Raw genomic sequence first — 21,630 nt, forward strand, 5'->3', positions numbered from 1 at the left:
AAGCCTATTGCTTGTGCGCAGTGATGGGGATATTGGCTATAAGCCAACCAAGATACCTATCCATAGGATATCTCTGAGCGCATACCCTTGAGGTGTCATTATACGGTTTAATAGACCGAACATTGGCGCCGTCTGTTGGGAACGGCAAATTTCGACTCCCATACATGGTGGACACGCGAAGCATAGCATGAAGCCACAGATTAAAAGGAAACCTCGCGCGCCCTGAAATTGCTGAAACCACATATATATGAGGAGACAAACCCTTCCGTAAAAAAGGCTTTTGATCCTACGAGAGACTCTAGAATGGAGCTCTAGATCCAAGCAGATGACGAGTTGACAGAGATTCTCGTCGTCACAAGTCAAATTTATGAGCTCAGCCCAACGAAGGGCTTCAAGTTTAAGAGCTCAACATCAGCCTTGAGCTCCAACTCAGCCCAGTGAAGGGCTTCAAGTTTAAGAGCTCGGCCAAAGCCTTAAGCTCAGCCCGACGAAGGGCTTCAAGTTTAAGAGCTCAGCCTCAGCCTTGAGCTCCAACTCAGCCCAGTGAAGGGCTTTAAGTTTAAGAGCTCGGCCACGGCCTTGAGCTCAGCCCAGTGAAGGGCTTCAAGTTTAAGAGCTCGGCCAAAGCCTTGAGCTCAGCCCAACGAAGGGTTTCAAGTTTAAGAGCTCGACCACGACCTTGTGCTCCAACTCATCCCATTGAAGGGCTTCAAGTTTAAGAGCTCGGCCACAGCCTTGAGCTCAGCCCAACGAAGGGCTTCAAGTTTAAGAGATCGGTCACGGCCTTGAGCTCAGCCCAACGAAGGGCTTCAAGTTTAAGAGATCGGCCACGGCCTTGAGCTCAGCCCAACGAAGGGCTTTAAGTTTAAGAGCTCAGCCTCAGCCTTGAGCTCCAACTCAGCGTCGTGAAGGGCTTCAAGTTTAAAAGCTCGGCCACAACCTTGAGCTCAGCCCAACGAAGGGCTTCAAGTTTAAGAGCTCGGCCACGGCCTTGAGCTCAGCCCAACAAAGGGTTTGAAGTTTAAGAGCTCGGCCACGGCCCTGAGCTCAGCCCATCGAAGGGCTTCAAGTTTAAGAGCTCAGCCTCAGCCTTGAGTTCCAACTCAGCCCAGTGAAGGGCTTCAAGTTTAAGAGCTCGGCCACAGCCTTGAGCTCAGCCTAACGAAGGGTTTCAAGTTTAAGAGCTCGGCCACAGCCGTGAGCTCAGCCCAATGAAGGGCTTCAAGTTTAAGAGCTCGGCCAAAGCCTTGAGCTCAGCCTAACGAAGAGCTTTAAGTTTAAGAGCTCGGCCACAGCCTTGAGCTCAGCCCAACGAAGGGCTTCAAGTTTAAGAGCTCGTCCACGGCCTTGAGCTCAGTCCAACGAAGGGCTTCAAGTTTAAGAGCTCAGCCTCAGCCTTGAGCTCCAACTCAGCCCGGTGAAGGGATTCAAGTTTAAGAGCTCGGCCACGGCCTTGAGCTCAGCCCAACGAAGGGCTTCAATTTTAAGAGCTCAGCCTCAGCCTTGAGCTCCAACTCAGCCCAGTGAAGGGATTCAATTTTAAGAGCTCGACCAAAGCCTTGAGCTCAGCCCAACGAAGGGCTTTAAGTTTAAGAGCTCGGCCACAGCCTTGAGCTCAGCCCAACGAAGGGCTTCAAGTTTAAGAGCTCAGCCTCAGCCTTGAGCTCCAACTCAGCCCAGTGAAGGGCTTCAAGTTTAAGAGCTCGGCCACAGCCTTGAGCTCAGCCTAACGAAGGGTTTCAAGTTTAAGAGCTCGGCCACAGCCGTGAGCTCAGCCCAACGAAGGGCTTCAAGTTTAAGAGCTCAGCCTCAGCCTTGAACTCCAACTCAGCCCAGTGAAGGGCTTCAAGTTTAAGAGCTCAGCCCAACGAAGGGCTTCAAGTTTAAGAGCTCGGCCACGACCTTGAGCTCAGCCCAACGAAGGGCTTCAAGTTTAAGAGTTCGGCCAAAGCCTTGAGCTCAGCCCCAACGAAGGGCTTTAAGTTTAAAAGCTCGACCTCAGCCTTGAGCTTCAACTCAGCCTAAGCCATAGCTTCAGGCTCCGAGATGAAAATGAAGACAGAAAAGGAGAGATGTGATCTTAAGAAAAGGACCACACCCCAATTTAAGATAAAAGACAAATCGAGACGGTATGTGAAGCCGAGCTCAAAGTCAACAAAAAAAGGCAAACACCGCCTTAGCACTCAGAGACTTCAAGAGAAAAGAAGCCAATATAAAAAGCTAAACCCAGAAAAGGTAGTCACACCAGACCCAAGGCAGGATCATAGTACCTCGGTAGGGTCGACCTATCAATCAAACTTAGGCACCCCAGCAGTCCGAGCTTCTGAACTGCCGGGCTGGGGGGCAACTGTTATGGAATATTTTCATATCCTAACCACCTACCCAAGGATCCCTCAAAGGATAATTCTCCAATTATTCTAACAATATAAAACAGTAAGGCAGCTAAGGATAGAGTCTTTATCCCAACAGAAAGGAAGTTAAATCCTACTACAACTGGGAGATCTACACAAGCCCAAGAGGTAACCCTTATAAATAAGAGGTTAAAGACCCCAGGTATACAATCTGAACTCATTTACTACATCTGCCCACACTATGCACACATCCACGTCTCGGCTATAAGCCTATTGCTTGTGCGCAGTGATGGGAATATTGGCTATAAGCCAACCAAGATACCTATCCATAGGATATCTCTGAGCACATACCCTTGAGGTATCATTATACGGTTTAATAGAACCGAACAAAATGAAAAAGAAATTGCTCTTTTTTTTTTTAACAAAAAAGAGAAATAGGAGTAACAGTAGATTCACCTCTTTTTCAAACAGTGTCAGCTCAGGACACTTGACACAATATTTTCAATGAAAGTAAGCCTTGGCAGTCAATGACGCCATCAGACCCTACAGTAACGTCATAATTTGATCTACCCGTCCAAAATCCTACATTTTCCTACACGTTCACTGCATTATACTCAAAGTCATGTATTTGAGTTCTTTTATTAACCGGAATGAGTGGTTAATATCATCAATACACCCCCTATTATCAAGCAAACAATGAACTAATTAAATCCCAATCTCTTCCCCATACAATTGCAAGTTTGCAACAATCAATCCCTGCCTCGGGCTTCCCCAACTTTGACTACGTACAGTTAGGCCCCAAAAAAAAGGAGGGACAAAGAAATAACAAAAAAATTTGTCAATGTATTAACTAAATATGTGCTTTATATCATTAATTTTCCTTTTTTCTTTTAATGCTGCCCATATTTCATTCTTACCAATTATATTCAAAAGAGATCGTTAGCATTTTGACCAGCAACTCGATTACAGTCGCACATAGCAATAACATAGAGACAATAAATGATTATTGTCTATAGAAAAAAAAAAAAAAAAAAACGAATGAACATCTATTTAAATAAAAGAATTTGGTGCGGACATAGTATAATAAGTGGCCTTAAGGTAGTTAAGTAGGTAAACATTATTAGTAATGGCTATTCCTCTCAATGGGGTTCACTTCACCAACGACAAAAGAAAAGATTGAGCCCCCAAAACCTTAGACAAACCATGATACGCATGGAGGGTGCATGAGCATGAGTGCGTGCATAAACATGCAGCGCACAAAGCCAGGTGAGCGCGTGCCAATTAGGTTGGGGCCATCCCTACCACAAACTTACCATAGGAAATACAATGCTGGTGTGTAAACGTGGTATTTGCTAACAAGAATTTTGATCAAAATGACAGTAGTTCAGTTACGTATAGAAGTTGAGCAATTGAGGTGACGTATATGTTCGATCCTTTTCAATATTATTTTTAGAGGATTTAAAATCTTAATTCTGGAGTCACCTTAAACAGAATTGCCTCCCGTAATACTTGTGATTTATCCAAAAAAAAATTGTGTGATTTTGTGGTATTAATCAGTTCGAATCGAATTGGTTTGATGATGGATGAATCGGTGGAGAAATAAAAAAAAAAATTACAATTACAATTTCCAAAAAGTGGTGTATGCAAACTGGTTAAATGTTATCTTATATAATACTAAATAAGAATCATTATCATAATACTTGCCTATTGTACGCATTAACTAATTAATCGTGCATATAATTGCTCTAGTTTTGTCAATTGCTTTGCAAGTTGCAACTTATCCAAATCTCCCAAAGATTTAGGATATAATTTAATTGAAAAAAGTATAGGTAACTAGCTCATGAGCAATCAAAGTGAGTTAGCTTTATTATTACTAAAGATTATAGTAGTGGAATGGTATATAGTAAATAGATACATGAAATAAAAATGTAGTAGCTGACTCAGAACAGAACATCTTGGGAAGTGTGAAAGTGAAACCCTTAAAGCGAAGAGAGAACTTGGGAAACCCAGAATCAATTGTAGTTCCCATCTGTTCTCAGACACCAAGTAAAGAATAACAGAAATCATCAACCCCATTTTGCCCTAAAAAACTAACAACACAAAAGCTAAAGTTTCAGTCCTTGTATTGGAGACCGGAAACATATCCTCTTACATCTCTCTAATCTCTAATATCACTGCGTTCTCTTTCCTCTCCCTCCCAACTGGCTTAGGACGAATTTTGATTGTTTCAAGCACACTATATATGTGTAAGATAAATAATTCTTAATTAACTTCTTATAGTAGATAGTTACACGTCCATTTTTTTTTTCCCTTAATGAAAAACAGCAACAAAGAAAATTATGCTTTAAAAAAGAAAAAATGACAAAGAAAAGAAAAATATCATGATTAACAATTACACAACGACATCATTAAATTCTGCGAAAGGGGTGGAAAAAAAGAAGGGTTGCCATCCTCTGCCAATCTTGTATACTAATATGCATTTCCCTACCGACACATTCTTATTACTTCTCTTGAAAAAAAGAAGTTCTATTTTTTCACTTTATAGAAAATATATTATTGAGATATATCTGACAAAGTATATATTACATAAAACAATTAAGAGTAAACCAACCCATCATTTTGATTCTCAATCATTAGAAATGTCATTAATTTAGTTATCTAATCATAAATGTTTGTGAAAAAAGATAAAATTAAGAAACTAATTTGATTTCAAAAATTGACATTAAATTCATCATTGAATGACCAAACTAATAACAGTAAGATCAAAAAGATTTTTTTTTTTAACGGGCTTTTGGTAATATTTAAATTTGGCATGATTTCATCACTATCCTGGCATTTATAAGTACTCCAACCCACATGGGCAAAACTTGAAGAAAACCCAACACTGTACATGTATTTTAATCAGCAAGCGCCTGGGAGTTCAAGTTGTCAGAAATAAAACCCGAGTTTTAGAAGTTTTGAGCACCAAACTCGAAGAGAGAGAGAGAGAGAGAGAATAGAAGGACGTTATTCTGTGCTTCCAATGCATTGAAAATTGTGAAGAAGTAATTAAGTTTTCTTAGAATACTCGTTAATGTGCTGGATCGATTTGGTGGGAGATGTGTTTCCCTCTGTAGAATCAAAATCTAGGAATTCACATTTTTATTTTGTGGATGGAAGAAGACAAGGCCAATGTGAACAAAAACACACGGATTCATCAATAGAAACAAGGAAGCGAAATTTCTCAAGCATGGATTTTAGCTGGTGTTTGAGCTCCCCAATCATTTCCACTCTTGTACACTTTCTTCTTGTTGCTTCTTTGGTTTGTCCTGTTTGTTCCTCCGAAATTAGCAACACCCCAGTTGCCAATAACACTTTTCGGCCACAGGAAGAGGTGAACAAGTTGAACATCATAAGAACTCGTCTTCAGCAGATCAACAAGCCTTCTGTTAAGACAATTCAGGTGTGCCAAAGTTTCATGCTTTTCAGTTCCCCTGTTTTCTGCTCTGTTTTTTTTACCATAATACGGTGACATTTTGTTCCTTCTTCTTCTTGCAGAGTCCTGATGGTGATATAATAGACTGTGTTGTATCTCATCAACAACCAGCTTTTGATCATCCTCTATTGAAAGGACAAAGACCACTGGTAATTGTTAATTGTATCAAAATTTTACTCAGAAATTATTGTTTCAAGTTAAGCTAGAGTGAATTTTGAATAAAAAAAAATGTGGAAATAATTTTCATGCATGTGCAGGATCCTCCAGAAAGACCCAAAGGGGTTAACCAAATGGACTTATTGAGTGAGAATTTTCAGTTATGGACCTTGTCAGGGGAATCATGTCCAGAAGGTACAATTCCAATTAGAAGAACAACAGAACAAGATATGTTGAGGGCTACTTCTGTTAGCAAATTTGGGAGAAAAATAAGAAGGCGTGTTAGAAGGGACACAAACAGCAATGGACATGAGGTATGCAACTCAGAAGAATCAGTGAAAGAAACAGGACCCTTTTTTTTTTGTTCTCTTTTTCGATTTCCAAACGAAGAATAGTAAGAAATTAACAAACAACTATCGCGGAAAACAGTAAAGCAACCACATGGCAGTTAAGAGTTTCGTTTTTTCAATTTTTCATCCTATGGCTGTTTTATTACACGTTTTAATGTGCATTTGTCTTCTTATGAAACTGAGAATAGTCATGAAAGCATAAACAATAAATCTTGAGTTATGTAGCTGAATTTTATTCCTTTCTATGGTGAAACTTCAACCTTTTCCTATTTATAGTGATCACGGAATTTTATGGTTCCTCAGCTAGTTAATGTTTCACACACATCAAAATCAGTGGTTATTTCATTCTTGTGTGTGATGCAACTATCATTATCTAGTATAGAAAAAATTAACAAGACAATCAAACTTGAAATTCAAATTATCATTAGCTTGTATTGAAAAATTTAACAAAACAATCTAACTTGAAATCTAGTTTCCTCTAGGAACCTTATGTCATCTTCAAAATGTCCAATCAAACAGTTTTTTTTTTTTTTTTTTTAAAGCAAACTTAACAAATAGTTTATTTGGTGCACGCACAGCATGCAGTTGGGTATGTGAGTGGAGATCAGTATTATGGAGCAAAGGCTAGCATAAACGTGTGGGCACCCCGCGTGGCAAATCAATATGAATTCAGCCTGTCCCAAATGTGGGTCATCTCTGGTTCATTTGGAGACGATCTCAACACTATTGAAGCTGGTTGGCAGGCATGTTTCTGTGCAGCCATTACTGCATCTTAAATGATTCCTCATTCACAAAAGCATACTCTCTTTCATTTTATTCTCTTAAATGCATTCTATTTGGTTAGCATTCAAAATGCAGTTAGCATGCTTCCATCCTCAACTACCTACCACTCATGCTCATTCATGCATTTAATTTTGTATTTTAGCCAACCAAACTAATTTCAATTAATTTTTATGCAGGTCAGCCCGGAGCTTTATGGGGACAGTTACCCCAGATTCTTTACTTATTGGACGGTAAGTAAACTCATTGAAGAAAAGGGACGAGAATTATATATTATGATCTTTGCTTAAAGTGTAAGATAGCTAGTAATAATAATTTAAAAGAAGAAAATATATAATATAAACTATTATTGGTTATTATTTGCAGAGTGATGCATATCAAGCAACTGGGTGCTACAATTTACTATGCTCAGGCTTTGTTCAAACTAACAGTAGAATTGCAATTGGGGCTGCAATCTCTCCAATTTCTTCATATGCCGGTGGACAATTTGATATTAGCTTGCTCATCTGGAAGGTAATTTCCTGCTCGATAACGAAATTGACCTTATAAAATCATTGAGAATTCTATATATAAGTCTCCATCTTGTCTTTACCTTATATATAACTTCTTTTGGTGGCTATGCACAGTTTTTACTGTTGATTGAAAAAGTTAAACTTTGTCACACAGATCATATAAAACGGATTAAGGATTTATTTCTTTCCTAGTTTAGAGGTGTATACACGTTTGGTTGAACTCCAACAACTAATACGGGTAGGGTCCCACCTAAAGCATAAAAGTTAATGACCGAAGACTGATGACTACCGTTGGATTTGAATACTTTTTTCTGGTTCAGAAAAGTCTTCAAAAAATTTCTTAGTCAAAAGAGGAGCTCAAAAACAAATTAATAAATAAAATAGTTTAAAAAAGAATGGTCAATGATGGGCTCTCCACTATCTCGGAAGGCTAGCAAATGCCATCGAATTTTGTGATGTAGATTATTAGACGAAGCATAGGCAGGGTTATTTTAAGTTTTTCATAGCATGATAATAAATTTTTTATTTTATTAAATGTAAAATTTAGAGAGAGAGAGAGAGAGACATAGACCATAGTGCACATAGTTTTGTACAATGTCTCGTCTTAGTTAACATACACAACTTTACTCACTTTAATACTTTGGGACATTACACGCATGCACCTGCGAATTCGAATAATGAACTGTATTTTTGCTTCTTTTCAAGATTCTCTTCCTTTTTCCCAACAAAGAGTTTCTAATTCTGAGCTCTTCACCCTTTTTTTCCTTCATTTTACTATTATTTAAGCAAAATCTCAATATTTTGCGAATTCCCTTAAATTCACCACCTTTATTTCTCCTCTTTTTGACCCATTTCTGGCTAGCATGTTGCTCTTCATAATTATGTCTATCTTTGAGTAGTTCTGACTCGTTACAAAAAAAAAAAAAAAAAGGTGTCACTGAAGGTTTGGTTGTGTGCTTATTGTTTTGAGCAGGATCCAAAGCATGGAAACTGGTGGCTTGAATTTGGATCCGGAATCCTAGTTGGGTACTGGCCATCATTCCTGTTTACCCACTTAAGGGATCATGCAAGCATGGTACAATTTGGGGGAGAAACTGTGAATTCAAGGGAAACGGGGTCTCACACTTCAACCCAAATGGGTAGTGGACATTTTGCAGGAGAAGGTTTTGGAAAAGCTTCTTACTTTCGGAATATGCAAGTTGTGGATTGGGATAACAACTTGGTGCCCTTATCAAATCTCCGGGTTCTAGCGGATCACCCCAATTGCTATGACATTCAAGGTGGGATTAATAATGTTTGGGGGAATTACTTTTACTATGGTGGACCTGGAAGAAATGTGAGATGTCCCTAAGGGAATGATTTATATACAAGTGATTTTATTTTTTCTTTGGCATTTTTGGGTTTGGGTGATATTGGTTTTCCTTCTCAAGGGCATTCAAGGAGCTTGGGTCATTTATTCTTATATTTAAATTAAATTTCTTTGTTGATCAGGGTTTTTTTTTTTTACTAACAGGTCATCCATTGATTATACCATTACCACCTGAACTCTAATGTAAATTTTATGAGACAAATAGTAAATATACTACCGTTCTTCGTATCCTTATCTTCTTGTCTGCAATTGAGTGATTTCTCTATACCTTACTTTTTTCCCCCATTGTATAGTTGGCATACTTTATATAATGATATATGCAATGGAGGCCATAGCTTTACTGGTCCAAATAAAAATATACTCACTTAGACATATTTATTACATATAAAAATTTGATACAAAAATTTATTCTGCCATACACTATTAAGTGTGTATTTGAATTAACTTATAATTTTATACTTAAAAATAAATTTTATTAAAAAAACCTAGTTGAGAAATTTTTCTTAAAAAAATCGTAAAAAAGAACGAAATTAAAGATTCACTAAATATATTATTAGATGTGTCTTGTCAATAAAAAAAATACATGACTTTTTATCCCTTTAATTTTTGTCTATATGTGATTGGTTGGCATTAATGAAAGCTTTAATGTTGTGTACCAGTAGAGTTGTTTAAGTTATGAATTTAATTTTACACACATAGAAGTAGGTGAGACCATAAAAGAGAGAGAAAAATAAAATATGAGTCCTCACACTTTTATAAGTATGTAAGAAATAATTTTATCTCATACAACAAAAGAAACATGAAACAAAAGGTTTTTTGATGTGATTGGCAATGGTAGCACCACTCTGGAGCTACTAGCGCGGTGAAACAAAAGGTGACTTGTATATTAGCGCGTCCTGGCGCTGATGGTGCAGCTGGACAGGAGCTTGATCAATTCTTCACTTGAGTTCTTCAACTTGTCTTTTTTCAAAAGGGCTAAAACTCCTACAAAAATACAAGAATTTCATGAAAGTACTAATTGAGAGTGAATTGATAGTTTAATCACAATTTTCATGTCTTTTTATCACATTTAGATTGAATTTATTCTCATTTTGACCTTTAAATTATATTAAGTTGAACACACATTAGTAACAAGTTTAAATCTTAACTGTGTCAATTAAGTTAAACTACAAAAAAATAAGCATGCAGGAAATTCTTAATTCTGAGATAAACTGTCTTTTTCTTTGATTCAACTAGAGAAATGGATTAGTTAAATTGTGTACAAGCTAACCGTAATGCTCTAAATGGTCTAATTAACCGCAATATACAATAAGGTTTGTGATGCTCTTAACTTGAAATTGCTCTTAACCAAAAAGTGGGTGAGATCCTTTAAGGAAAAGAGAGAAAAAAAAAAGAGTGAATTACACCCATTTTATGTATGTGTATGAGACAAAATTGTATAATGTAACATGAGAGACATATTTTCTTTTTACAAAATCTAACTTATACATAATATAGCAAATCTCTCTCTCTCTCTTTGTGAGAGTGATAGGATTCTTTGACATCGGTATCAAACTAAAAAGTTTGACACCAAATCTTAATCGTTGATTTTCTTAAATGTAACGATTATTATTTATTGGCAAGTAATAATTAATAAATAAATATGGCCCAATAAATTAGAATCGTTAAATTCACGAAATCAACCATTAAAATTTAGTGTCAAATTTTTTAGTTTGACATTCGTGTCAAAGGATCATGGATATATATATATAATACCAGTGGGTTCCGAAAGTGTGAGGAGGGAAATGAAGTAAACTAGAGCAGAAATGGAAAGCAGGAAAGTAGACGGACTGCTACATGATTATTAACAGTCAATTAAAATGCAGAATTTAAAGGCATAAATAAATTTAAGGTGAGAACCCAAGCTGTATACGGTAGGCCGAAGTCAAACTAGGGTGGAAGGATTGAGAAGAGAAGAGTTCATTACATCAGCAGATATGAAATAAAACTTTATTCAAAACATAAAGATTGAGATTACAGTTACAGATTCAAAGCTTAAAGAGAAAACTCAAAGTACCTCGCAGTCTCTCTCTACACTATCTCTCTAAAACTCGGTAAATGAAAGGATGCCTTCAACATACTGAAGCAACCCTTTAAATAGATTGAAAAATCACTATTGCTACAGTACAAGTTACATGACTGGTACTATTTCAACAGTGTAGGTTAAGTGAACAGTAACTGACTCGTGTTGCTACAGTTTCTGCCGACACTTTGATTACGTCACTGTATGCGTCACCTTCTGCTGACATCATGTTCATGTCATTTTTCCATCAGCGTCACTATAGTGGTTTTCTTCAACAGTCTTCTGCTAAGTTGATTCCAAAACAATCATACTCATTTTGGTAGAAGTCTTCTGCTGAAGAAGAGATAGATGGAGATGAAGAACCTGTCTTCTGTTTAGAGCTTTCAGTTTCATCCTCTTGGAGTAATTGAAGAATACCTTGCAGATTCTTTGCAAAATTTTCTTTGTTGGTTGATGCTGCTAATGCTGCCGTGATTTGAGCCTTTTGATTCAAGAAAAGGGAGGTTTCTGGATCAGCTGGCTAGATGTTTTTTTGGATGTTTTTTAAACCAGAGCTTGGCATTTTCTGGGTAAGCTCTTGAAGCATCAAATTCTATCCACCATTTAACAAAAGCTTGTCTCTTTAGTAATGGTAGTCTGATGCATGTTTTCTCGCCGTAATTGTACTGCCATGAAAATATCCATGCCAGAGAGAATTTTAAGAAAAAATGCAGATCTATTGGAAAGGGATCTGCTAGATTTTCATTTCTTCAAAGACTTGTGGAGGAAGGATATCAAGGATTGGTCCAAAATAATCCCACCATTTATTAAACCATTGTGGAAAATTATATTGGATATTTTGCTTAAAGTAAATTAACCATGAATGTTTGTTTTCTTTATTTTGCATAAAGAAGACATTGGTCCAGGCTAATTCATAGTCCCAATAATTATATCCAATTGGATCATAAGGCTGGGAAAATTCGGTTATTTTATTTGGATTTCCATATTCTGCTGGGGTGATTACCTTGAGAATCTGGATGGTTGAATGAGTAATAAACTCAGGGTCTTTTGGACTCTTATAGTGTTTGATGGAAATAGAGTTTGAATCAAGTAAAATAAACTCATAAAAATTTTGGGATTTAGTTGGAGAATGTGGTTTGAAATGAAATTGACGTCATTTGAAGTCTTTGGGGAAAATCTTCACAGGAACCTTGGTTGGTTTATTATCCCAGTAGGATGGTTCCATTTGGATTACGTCTAGAAACTTGTTCTTTGAGACGTACGGTGTTTGAGGTTTTGGTTTCTGGGTAGAAATAGGTTTGGGTTGGATTTCTAGGGCCCTGTTTGGACGGTTAGAAATCTGCTTGCTTTAAGGTTATCAATCAAAACAGAAATACTTTCTTCCTGTTCATCTTCTGAAGCTATTTCAGCCCAGGTTTTCTTTGGTAGATGGGTCAAACCTTGGTCTTCGAAGGCTTGGAGTGTTTGGATTGGCATTGCATAGTCTGCCTTGGATTGTTTAGAAGAGGAAGTATCCTCAACTCTTTTGGTAGATGACCCAGTTTGGGGTTGGGTAGATGACCCAGATTGTTGTTGGGCTGGAGACCCAGTTTTTTTCTAATTTTTTAGCTAACCCAGTCAGGATTAGCTTTCCTTTCCTCTCTTTAGAAGAGGTTGATTTTACTGATTTCGGCATGTCAAGACACTGTTTATCTTCCCTACAGAAATTCACGAGTGAGATAATCAGGGAGAGAGTTTGAGGTGCCTTTGAGATATTCAATTTCAAAATCAAAAACATTTAAGATTGCTGGCCATCTAGCAAAAATTTGTTTAGATGCTAGATTCTTTACATCATTTTGTAAAATGTCTTTTACAGATTTGCAATTAACACGGATTAAAAACTTTTGATTTAATAAATCAAATTAAAATTTTGAAATACATAAAACAATTGCTAAAACTTCTTTTTTGACAGTGGAATACTTTTGCTGTGCTGAATTCCAATGCTTTGAAGTGTATGCAATGATATGCTCTTTGTCTGAGACTCTCTGTTTAAGAATGCCACCATAACTTATGTCTGAGGCATCAGTTTCAACAATTTTGAAAGCCTGAGGATTGGGAAGATAAAGACAAGGAAGTTCCTTTACTTTAGCTTTGACCTGTTTGACTACGTCAGTATGAACATCAGTCCAGGGAGGAGGGTCTTTCTTAAGACGATTATGGAGAGGCTTGATCAGATTATTAAGCTGGGGAAAGAAGTCAGCTATATAATTTAAACAACCAAGAAATCTTTGTAGTTGAGTTTTATCAATGATTTGATTGGGAAATTTGTCAGCAAATTCAATAGCCCTACAAATTGGAGTAATAGTCCCTTGATAAATAGTATGACCGAGGAACATGATTTTTGTTTGAAAAAGATTGATTTTTGATTTAGAAAGAGCTAAACCACTTTTCTTAATTACATCTACAAAAATATGAAGATGTTTGAAATGTTGATCAATAGATTGGGAAAAGACAAGAACATCATCAATATAGACGATGGTGAAAGTTGAGTATGGATTGAAGATATCATTCATGATTCTCTGAAATTCAGAGGGAGCATTCTTCAGTCCAAAAGGCATTACCTTCCATTCGTATTGACCAAACGGAACAGTAAAAGTTGTCTTGTGACATTCATTGTCATTGAGCTAGATTTGCCAAAACCCAGATTTCATGTCAAATTTAGAAAAGATTTTTGCTGAATACAAATAATTGAGAAGATCTTTCTTATTTGGAATCGGATATCGAATCCATTGAAGTGCTTGATTAAGAGGTTTGTAATTGGTAACTTACCGTGGAGTTCCACGCTCGATTTCAGATTGCTTGTTGACATAGAAGGCAGAACAAGACCAAGGACTCTTGCTCTTCCTGATGAGACCTTTAGCAAGGAGATCAGCAATCTCTTTTTGACAAAAGGCAAGAAGTTCACCACTCATTTGAATTGGACGAGCTTTGGTTGGGATTTGCCTTTCATTAAAATCCTTTTCATAGGGAAGATCTACGATATGTTTTTTCCTTTGCCAAAAAGCATTTGGAAGATCAGAACAGATTGTATTCTGGATTTGTTCAAGCAAAACTTTGATTTTTTGTTGAACTTCAGGCTGCTTTAATTGATTTTCAATATTCTTAAAATAAATTTCTTCTTTAAGGAAATTGATTTGCTTTTGTTTGTAATGGATAAAATTCAAATCTCTTATGATGGGTTTCATAAGAAATTTAAAAAGAATTGGTTTGTCCAAATGATAAGTAATTATACCTTCATCTGTGATAGTTAGAGGAAAGAGAGATTTGTTGAACGGAGTTCCAAGAATAACTTTATTTTTGAGATTTTTAACAAGGAGAAATGGTGTTTCAACTTTTAAATTATCATTTTCAATGATTGCTTTAGGAGGTTTATAATTAACTTGAAGTTTTGAACCACTAGCAGTACTAAGCCGTTCATAAGTCTTTTCAAAATATTTAGTAGGAATTAGACCTTCTTGAATGCAGTTTGAATCTGCCCCTGTGACAAACAGAGTTTCAATTTCAAGGTCAAAGTTACCTACATTGAGTTTGATTGGGATGTAGAATTTTTGAATTGTTAATTGATTAATTAATCCGAAAAATTCTTCATCTTTAAGATTTTTATCCTCATCTGGTTTAGACAGAGTATTTTCCATACTCGTTCCTGTTGATTCTTCATTTTGTAATTGAAGAAGGATATTCTTATGAGTTTATTGTTGCTCTTTGATTTGTTTAACTTCAGTTTTGAGAATATTGATCTCATACTGAAGATCTTGGACAGTTATAGGTTTGACAGTAATACTCTTTTCTAGTTTTTTAAGAGTATCTTTAAGATTAAACTTATTAGGAACCAACAACTCTTTAGATTTAGAAGAACTGATTTCCAAGGATGATTTTAACTTTGCTAAGTAAGCTCTTTTTTCTTGGGGATCACTGACTGAATCTATGACTTCGAACAAAAGATCTTGTTCTTTAGTCATGACATTAATTTCTTGCGAGGACTGTGAATCCTCACTAGAAGATAAATCATCTTCTTGGATTTGATTTAAGTCTTCAGAAGATTCTTTTCTAGATTCTTCATCAGAGGATTGGATTAGAAGATTATTGATTTGTTCTTCAATAGATGGATCTAAGTTTAGGTTATTTAGTTTCTTCTTAAGCCTACAATATTTACTAGTAAGACCAGGTTTACCACAGCTATAACAAATAGTTGGCTTAATTGGTTTGGATGTATTTTGTGATCTATTTGTTTCAGTATTTGGCTTAGGATTTTCATTTTTAAACCTTTTATTGTAATTCGGTTTCTTACAAAAATTCCTTAAAGTTTTAACCTGGTTTTTATGTTTTTTCGGTTTTGTAGTACAAGGTAGACCAAATTGTTCACAAAATGATCCTAGATCTTTATGATTTTAAGTCTTTTCTTTTGCAAGTTGACGTTGGATTTTATCATCTTGACAGATTTTTAAAGCTACCTTTTGGATATAAGCAACTAATTGTCCATAACTTAATTGTTCATAAGGGATATCTCCAGTTGGAGATTGATGACGGATTTTATCCCTAACTTTGTCTCCTAAAGATTTTGGAAGACCAGCTAAGAATTTTTCTTTCCAGAAAAGTTGTTGACTATCATCTCGAGTGTAAACCCTAATAAGGAAGGTATCTTTATACCAACGAAGTCAGCCAAGGTTCTACATTTAAGATTGGATAGAAGTTCAGCAGAACGATCTTTCCATAAAGATGGATCACCAATAAAATGTTGGATAATGGTGAAGATTAATTGATTAACTGCATCCGGAATGGTTTTACCATCAGAGATTATTGGAATGCCATCAAGATCAATTTTAACAGCATCAAGAACAGAATTTTTTTCATCTTCAAAAAGATATTGTCCCACCCACCAACTTTTGAGTTGACCAGAAAAGCCAGAGACAATAATATTGACAGGTTGCTTGAGATAACTTTATATATATATATATATAGATCTATCCATATTATATATATATATATATATATATTAATATATATATATATATATATATATATATATATATATATGACTTATCGTTTTTCAAGTTGCTTGAGATAACTTTATCTCCGGCTACTAAATCATAATCATACAAAGATGGATCAATGGTGATAAAAGGAAGCTACTAAATCATAATTGTACAAAGATGGTTCAATTAATATAAGTAAATAAATAAACAAAATAACGTAGTTTTTGGGTGAACAGATATAAAAATATCTCAAGTTGCTTGAGAAATATTTTTCACACACACACATATATATATAATAAGATCTTCTTACACCGATATAATAATAATAAATCTTACACTCAATCTTAACTGTTGATTTTTTATATCTGACGGTTATAATTTATTGGAAATTAATAATTAATTAATTACAGTCATTTGATGGACGAAAATCAACGATTAAGATTGAGTGTACGATTTATTATTCTTACACAAATGTAAATTGATCTTGACCTTATATATATATCTATATATTTTAGGGAGGTTATACTTACAATATCTTTTTCCTTATAATCATTTTTATGGTTGTTGGATTAAAATTAAATCAATAACTCTCATTTAATATCATTTTGTACTTATTTATATGATTTTGATCCAATAACTATAAATGATGGTTGTAAAAGGTTATAAGTATAATTTATGGGTTTGTGTTTTGTAAAGTTACTTTAGATAACTTTATCTAATGTTCACCGAAACGACGTCGTTTTGGGACGAAATTCATGGTGTTTTTGTAATTTTAATTTATTTCAGGGTTATAATAGTCTTTATCATTCTAATTTTTTAATTTTTCAACCACAAAACGATGTCGTTTTGATGAACATTAGACAAAGTTATCTAAAGTAACATTAGATACTTTTTTTCCATAATTTATATTTGGTAAAATCATTTCTGTAGCCGCTTTACGTAAAACAACGACGTGTGTATGGTTATGATTCTCCAGATTTAATGTTTTCATCCTTTGTACGGTTATGATTTTTCGCATTTAATGTTTTCAAGTATATATATGGCAAGTATTTGATTGCTACACGTACAGCAGCTGCAGAAATGTATATCATAATATATATATATATATATATATATATATATAGTGTGTGTGAATTCAAATTAAAATGAAAGATTAGTCTACTAAAAAAGCAAAAGATTAAACTCCTATTTACCTACTTTAAAGGTTATAACGCACTTTGATTGTTAAAAGATTTTTAGCATACATTTAGAAATTTAGTCATGTAAGAATATAAGGTATGTATCATTGTTTTAGTTTTTTTGTTTTCCCATTAATTTAGCTATTTAATATTATATAATGTTATTAATTTATTTTTTTAATTATATAAATTATAAAATATTAACAACTAAGTTTATAAATTAATATTATCTTATGAATATATTTCTTAGTGCGAAAAGAAAGATAATTTAATAATAATTTAAATAATCAATGAATTAAATTAATAATAATTTTTTTTTCAAATATTAAGTAATGATGTTTTAATCTCTGAAGGATAAAATTATTAGCATATTTTATTTTCGGAGAGGATGGGAGTTCCTATTCTTTTCCTGTAAAATTTATGTGCAGAATCAAATGTTTCACTTCTTTTTAACTTGATAGAAACTTCGTGGATGTTATTAATCACTGTTGGGAAACACGTAATTCGTAGTCTTCGTATATAAAAAAGGGGTTTTCATTTTATCCTTTAACATAACACAACAAACTTTCCTACACTCACAACATTTTGTGAGGTCCACATTTTTTAAAACAAAAAAATAAATAAAAAATTAAGGCACGCAAAATGAATCTCTATAACATTACACAATCATTTTTCCTACAACATAACTCTTATAAAACTCATAAAAAAGAAGAAAGTCTGATTACCAAAAAAAGAAGAAGAAAGTCTTCATTGGGTTCTTCTGTGCTCATTGTACGTACTCCCACATTCAAAGTTTCGAAATATAGTCGGCAGATCTTAGATCATACAAATATCTAAATATAAAGCTATATAGTGATTGCATTTTGATAGCATATTAATTTAATAGCATGTTGACTTATTTGAATATATTGATTGCTTGATTTTGCATCAGCGGTAAACAAAATTATCTGTCATAAACATAATAAATTGGGACTCACTCGTTTTAAAAAAAAAATTTACCAAGATGATAGATATAAATATTTTTGTATTTGTGGCAGACAAAAGTATTTTTACTACAACTGCAGAAATACTTTTACCTAAATATATAGAGGAAAGATTCGTTTACAATTTCTTTTTACAAATTATATTAAATATGATCGGTCATACATTTTTTATTAAAATATGACCGGTCAGATATAATGTAGTTGGTAAGAGTTTGTAAACAAAAAATTTGTAAATATAACTTTTCCCAAATATGTACGGCATATGTGTGGCAATTTCTTATAGGGATTGAACGTCCTCTACTCTTAGAAGTTTCATATTTATATACTAGAGAACAAAGGATTTCTAAGTTCAAAACCCATTATTATAACAGATGAGAAATAGGGTTCACAATAACTAAAGATTCAAAGAGTATTGTTGGAAACCAAAGGATAACATTGCACTTAACCAGAAAGCGAAGCCAAAATTTGATGAACAATAGTTGGCCATTTTAATATGGAGTGAGGATATTCTAATTACCAAAAATTCTCACTACTAACTTACTACCTATTACATCACCATTGGATCAAAGAGAGAGAATGTTAAAAAGTTTTTGAAGAGAGAGAAAATATTAATATAATGGTGATTAGATAGGTAGTAAGTTAGTAGTAGAAAGTTTGGGTAGTTAGAATATCCTTCCTCTTTAATATGTATGCATTTAAATATATCCTCGTAGAACTAGCCACATAGGGTACTACTCCCACGTGAATTTGTCCAAGTTATTATGTTTGTCTGCATAATTATCGGCTATCTTTTTCTTAAAGCATACGTTACTACTTAATTAGCTGTTATTATTCGTGCATTTAACCTCATCAATAGGTGGAAAAGAGCATTAGTTATATAATTGTATGCTTGCACACAACTGAATTTTAATAAAATTGACTCTTCTAAGGCTCTAGCTACACGCCCCATACAAAATAGTGAAAATACTACACTAACATCAACATTTTCTTTTTCATGAAGTAGGCCAGTTACATGAACGAAAAAATTAATGTCATTATATTTAGTTAAAAGTCAACTCTTCAAATAAATGACTTAGATTTAATTAATTTTCAATAGTTTGACTTTTGAGTTTTAATTAAGTCTTTTTCTACCTCTAACTTCTATATTATCCTTAATCAAATTTTATTAGTATTGCCGCATTTATTGATTCTCTTCTCACATGGCTAAACTATCTCAGATATAGATAGTTGTATAATATTCTCCTCAATATATCTTATCATTACTTTTTCTATAATACATTCAATTTGAGCTTAAACGGTAACTTTCGATTACAATTATAATAAGTGAAGTATTCCTGAATATCATTACCTTGAATTTCATGATTTACATTTTTCTTGATCCCTCCTTTATTCTGTATGATAGATCTAAGATACTTAAATTGTTTGTTACCAGACAAAAATATAATAAAATAGGAGAGACAGAGAAACACGATTTCCCATTAACTAAACTATGTGTATAATATTATAATACCATTTACCAGCAGCGGTTGATTGTCAACTACGTCTACTATAGTTCAGTATAACATCCACTGCGACATCATATTAATTATGATATAGTATATATTAAAATAAATGAAACAAAAGCAATTAATTAAGTACGAAAGAGTAAAGAAATTATTGACTTGGAAGGCAGAAGCCGGTGGCAGTTGCCAGTTCAAATGATAAAAATCATTGACTTATACATACAGACAAAGGAGTAAAGGGCATTTAAAAGCACATTAATTTTAAGTTCAACTGCAAACGAATGCCTATGAAGAAAGGGGAATAACACTTGATGTCTGAAGAAGTGCATATAATGTACATAGATGATATATTTTGGTGTCTTTAAAAAAGGAATATTATCAACAAAGTCCAGCACAGATGTTAGATAATTAAGTTTCTTAAGTATAAAAATAGAGGTTCGATCTCTGGTTATGTGTATGGAAAAGATTTTATTGGGAGAAGTTTATCCACTTAATATGATCTCTCGCTTCGAAATTATTAATCTTAAACTGTCAGCAGGAGGATATTTTAAAAAACCAAAAAAAAAAAAGGAATATTGCTTGCAGGCATTCAGCTGATTATCAACTAAACTTGTTTGGAGAATAAAAAACTTCCTTTCGATTGTACATGTGGATATGATTCAAAACCAACATAACGGATCCATTTGTTGCTACAATACTGCAGCTTCTTAATTAAACACACCAACCTGTATAAAAGGAAGCAGACCATGCATGTGAGCCTGCCGTTTTTATAAACAGGTCGAGGTCCAATAAGTTCGGCCATTTACATGGGCTGGCATTATAAAATATACAATATGGCTCAACAGCATTTTAATTGATACATGATCTTCAGGTGGTGTTTGGTTGGGAGCTTTTTAGGGAATATCTATCTTTTTCAAGTATGGCTTTTAGAAACACCATATTTGTTTCAACGTTTTTCACCAAAAACCCATCTATCCAATTTGTCTGGATTTATGATAAACATATATATTCGCACTGTTTAGAAACCCCATTTGAAGGTGAAATTTTTCGGAAAACCGGTTATCTGGCTTTTAATGCACTGTTGATTTTATAAAGTTACCTAATTTTTCCAGTAAAGTTTTTCCCCACCAAACAACTTTTTTTTACATTTTTCTACCTATTTCACTTTATCTATCTTTTCAATCATTTCTCTGTCTATCTCATTTTCCTACTATTCCAAAAAAATTTCTTCAACCAAACGCCCCCTTAGTGATATGTTAAAGTTTCATATGGATATATGGAAATTGTGTTTATATTCTCTTTATTGGTATTAAATAAATATATGGGGTCCAATCAAAATTTATAAAAAGAGAAATAAATAAAAAAAATTCACAGAAATAAAAAATTTAAAATGTGAGCATGAGCGGATCACTCCCCTTTGTATTCGAAATAATTATTACAAATCGAAACGTTTAAATTTTATTTTGATTATAATAATCTCGACGGTATATATATTGAGCTTCAAAACATTGCAAATGGAACATAACCCAGAAATAATTGAGCTTCAGCTAGCACGAATTCACACACAGTGACCAATCACCACGCTCCTGCTGCGCCCATACTGTTTGCATCACAGGCATTTTTTTTTCTCGCTCTTTTTTCTTTTTTCCTTTTTTTTTAATACTCTTTTTTTTTATTACTGGCTCACATACGAGATTAATAGGGGATTCCCAAAATTGGATGATAGACTTCCTGACTCCTGTGCACGAATTGGGCTACGTAATGTGGGCTGTAGTTTGGGCTACCAGAAATGGGTCGCATTTTGGGCTCCTAGGCCCCACTTGAGGCTGGTCCGCGAAGCTACTCTATTACCCTATAGTCATTGTTTTGCGTCATGTTTTTTCCACCTGATTAATTGAAA

General features: G+C 34.3%; 2 protein-coding genes across 3 annotated transcripts; one reads left to right on the forward strand and one right to left on the reverse strand.

Annotated features, from left to right (window-relative positions):
- Positions 1-5,506: 5,506 nt before the first annotated feature.
- On the forward strand, positions 5,507-9,123 carry LOC133315189 (protein neprosin-like). Of its 2 annotated transcripts, XM_061516767.1 has the most exons (8): positions 5,516-5,625; positions 5,719-5,793; positions 5,889-5,975; positions 6,084-6,296; positions 6,911-7,075; positions 7,292-7,345; positions 7,479-7,625; positions 8,598-9,123. In XM_061516767.1, the coding sequence occupies exons 1-8, from the start codon at positions 5,581-5,583 to the stop codon at positions 8,973-8,975; spliced, it is 1,164 nt and encodes a 387-aa protein (XP_061372751.1). In that variant the 5' UTR covers positions 5,516-5,580; the 3' UTR covers positions 8,976-9,123. The 2 variants fall into 2 exon arrangements, with proteins under 2 accessions (XP_061372750.1, XP_061372751.1); XM_061516766.1 differs by having other exon boundaries at positions 5,507-5,793; positions 5,889-5,981.
- Positions 9,124-12,956: 3,833 nt separating this feature from the next.
- Positions 12,957-14,729, reverse strand: LOC133315201 (uncharacterized). Its single transcript, XM_061516778.1, has 3 exons — positions 14,475-14,729; positions 13,864-14,171; positions 12,957-13,380 (listed from the first exon to the last, which is right to left on the reverse strand). The coding sequence occupies exons 1-3, from the start codon at positions 14,727-14,729 to the stop codon at positions 12,957-12,959; spliced, it is 987 nt and encodes a 328-aa protein (XP_061372762.1).
- Between the last annotated feature and the right edge of the window lie 6,901 nt (positions 14,730-21,630).

Source organism: Gastrolobium bilobum, unplaced genomic scaffold, assembly GCF_033153095.1.
Source record: "Gastrolobium bilobum isolate Gb01-03AN ecotype WA unplaced genomic scaffold, APGP_CSIRO_Gbil_v1 utg13952, whole genome shotgun sequence".
NCBI lineage: Eukaryota > Viridiplantae > Streptophyta > Magnoliopsida > Fabales > Fabaceae > Gastrolobium > Gastrolobium bilobum.

What these genes read in the sequence shown, in the direction of transcription:
- LOC133315189 (XM_061516766.1), top strand. Translation starts at nt 5,581, where the DNA reads ATGGATTTTAGCTGGTGTTTGAGCTCCCCAATCATTTCCACTCTTGTA. An exon ending in GACAAAGACCACTGGTAATT is followed by an intron (nt 5,982 to 6,083) that starts GTTAATTGTATC and finishes ATGCATGTGCAG; the next exon opens with GATCCTCCAGAAAGACCCAA. An exon ending in CAAACAGCAATGGACATGAG is followed by an intron (nt 6,297 to 6,910) that starts GTATGCAACTCA and finishes GTGCACGCACAG; the next exon opens with CATGCAGTTGGGTATGTGAG.
- LOC133315201 (XM_061516778.1), bottom strand. Translation starts at nt 14,729, where the DNA reads ATGGAAAATACTCTGTCTAAACCAGATGAGGATAAAAATCTTAAAGAT. An exon ending in CTAGTGGTTCAAAACTTCAA is followed by an intron (nt 14,172 to 14,474) that starts GTTAATTATAAA and finishes CAATTAAAGCAG; the next exon opens with CCTGAAGTTCAACAAAAAAT. An exon ending in ATCGAGCGTGGAACTCCACG is followed by an intron (nt 13,381 to 13,863) that starts GTAAGTTACCAA and finishes TCCAATTTGTAG; the next exon opens with GGCTATTGAATTTGCTGACA.